Source organism: Fibroporia radiculosa (assembly GCF_000313525.1).
Source record: "Fibroporia radiculosa TFFH 294 genomic supercontigs, scaffold61671, whole genome shotgun sequence".
Classification (NCBI taxonomy): Eukaryota; Fungi; Basidiomycota; class Agaricomycetes; order Polyporales; family Fibroporiaceae; genus Fibroporia; species Fibroporia radiculosa.
The window spans coordinates 2,150-3,390 of NW_012133124.1; the positions used below are offsets into that span (position 1 = coordinate 2,150).

At 41.7% G+C, this 1,241-nt stretch overlaps 1 protein-coding gene across 1 annotated transcript; it reads right to left on the reverse strand.

The window, feature by feature from the left end:
• Positions 1 to 222: 222 nt before the first annotated feature.
• FIBRA_09535 (uncharacterized protein) lies at positions 223 to 477 on the reverse strand (the record flags this gene model as incomplete). The annotated part of the gene is made up of 3 exons (XM_012321825.1): positions 223 to 237; positions 292 to 364; positions 422 to 477. The coding sequence occupies 3 exons, from the start codon at positions 475 to 477 to the stop codon at positions 223 to 225; spliced, it is 144 nt and encodes a 47-aa protein (XP_012177215.1).
• Between the last annotated feature and the right edge of the window lie 764 nt (positions 478 to 1,241).

A 1,241-nucleotide genomic window follows, 5' to 3' on the forward strand; every position in this document is an offset into this window, starting at 1 on the left:
TAGCACTGCTTGCGCTACTGTACCTTAGTTTTGTCCTCTTATTCCCTATGTACACTTCATAGGGACGTCTTCAGTAATAGACTCAGTTGTCTATTCAGTCTCAGTCTGAAGCTTTGCTTTCAACGGTATACATTCTCAAACCGCTATCAGATATAGCGGCTCAGTTTACAAGTCTAGTATCAGTCGTGAGAGACTATAGCGTGTATTTAGTCCTTCTACTGGTTAGCAGTTGAACTCCTGATCCTCAGTTGTCAGGTCCCTTAACAGATACCTTCATCAAGGAAAACCTACAGAAAGGATAATTTGTCTATCAAAGTTTCCCATGGCATCACCTTTCTTCTTTGTCAATAAGAAATCAGGAGATCTATGTCCATGTCAAGATTATAGGAAACTAAATGATGCCACTATCAAAAATGCTTACCCTATTCCACGAGTAGAAGATCTATTAGATTGTGTCACTTCTGCCAAACCAACCATGTTTACCAAACTTGACCTACATGCAGGATACAACAATGTATGTATCAAAGAAGGGGATAAATGGAAGGGAGCCTTTATTGCTCCACGAGGATTATTCGAACCAACAGTCATGTTCTTTGAAATGACAAATTCCCCACCAACGTTCCAAGCTATGATGGATGGTATCTTTGCAGACCTGTTACTGGAAGGATGGCTTGTAATCTACATTGATAACATTCTCATCTACTCTACCAACCACATGGAACATTGACAATGCACACAAATAGTTCTCCAATGGCTGAAAGAATCAGATCTATTCCTCAAACCCAAAAAGTGCTTCTTTGATGTGTCAGAAGTTGAATTCCTGGGATTCATTCTGTGACCAGGACAAACTGGCATGGCAGAAGATAAGATAGCAGCAGTACTCAATTGGCCAAAGATTGACAGCATCAAGGCACCGCAACAGGTCCTAGGGTTTGCAAATTTCTACCAACAATTCATACCAGGATATTCCAAAGTTGCACAACCACTATTTGATCTTCTAGTGAAAGGTGTCAAATGGAGTTGGACAGATGATCACGACAAAGCCATCAATCAACTCAAGGAATGTTTCAAGACATGGCTGCTCTTAGTTCAACCAGATGTTACTAAGCCTTTCTGAATAGAGTCAGATGCTCCTTTGAAAGCCTCTGGCGGTATTCTATCACAGAAACAATCTGATGGACGATGGCATCCTGTCACGCGATGACCCGCAGTGACTCCAACCCTAGACCCAAGACCAACCC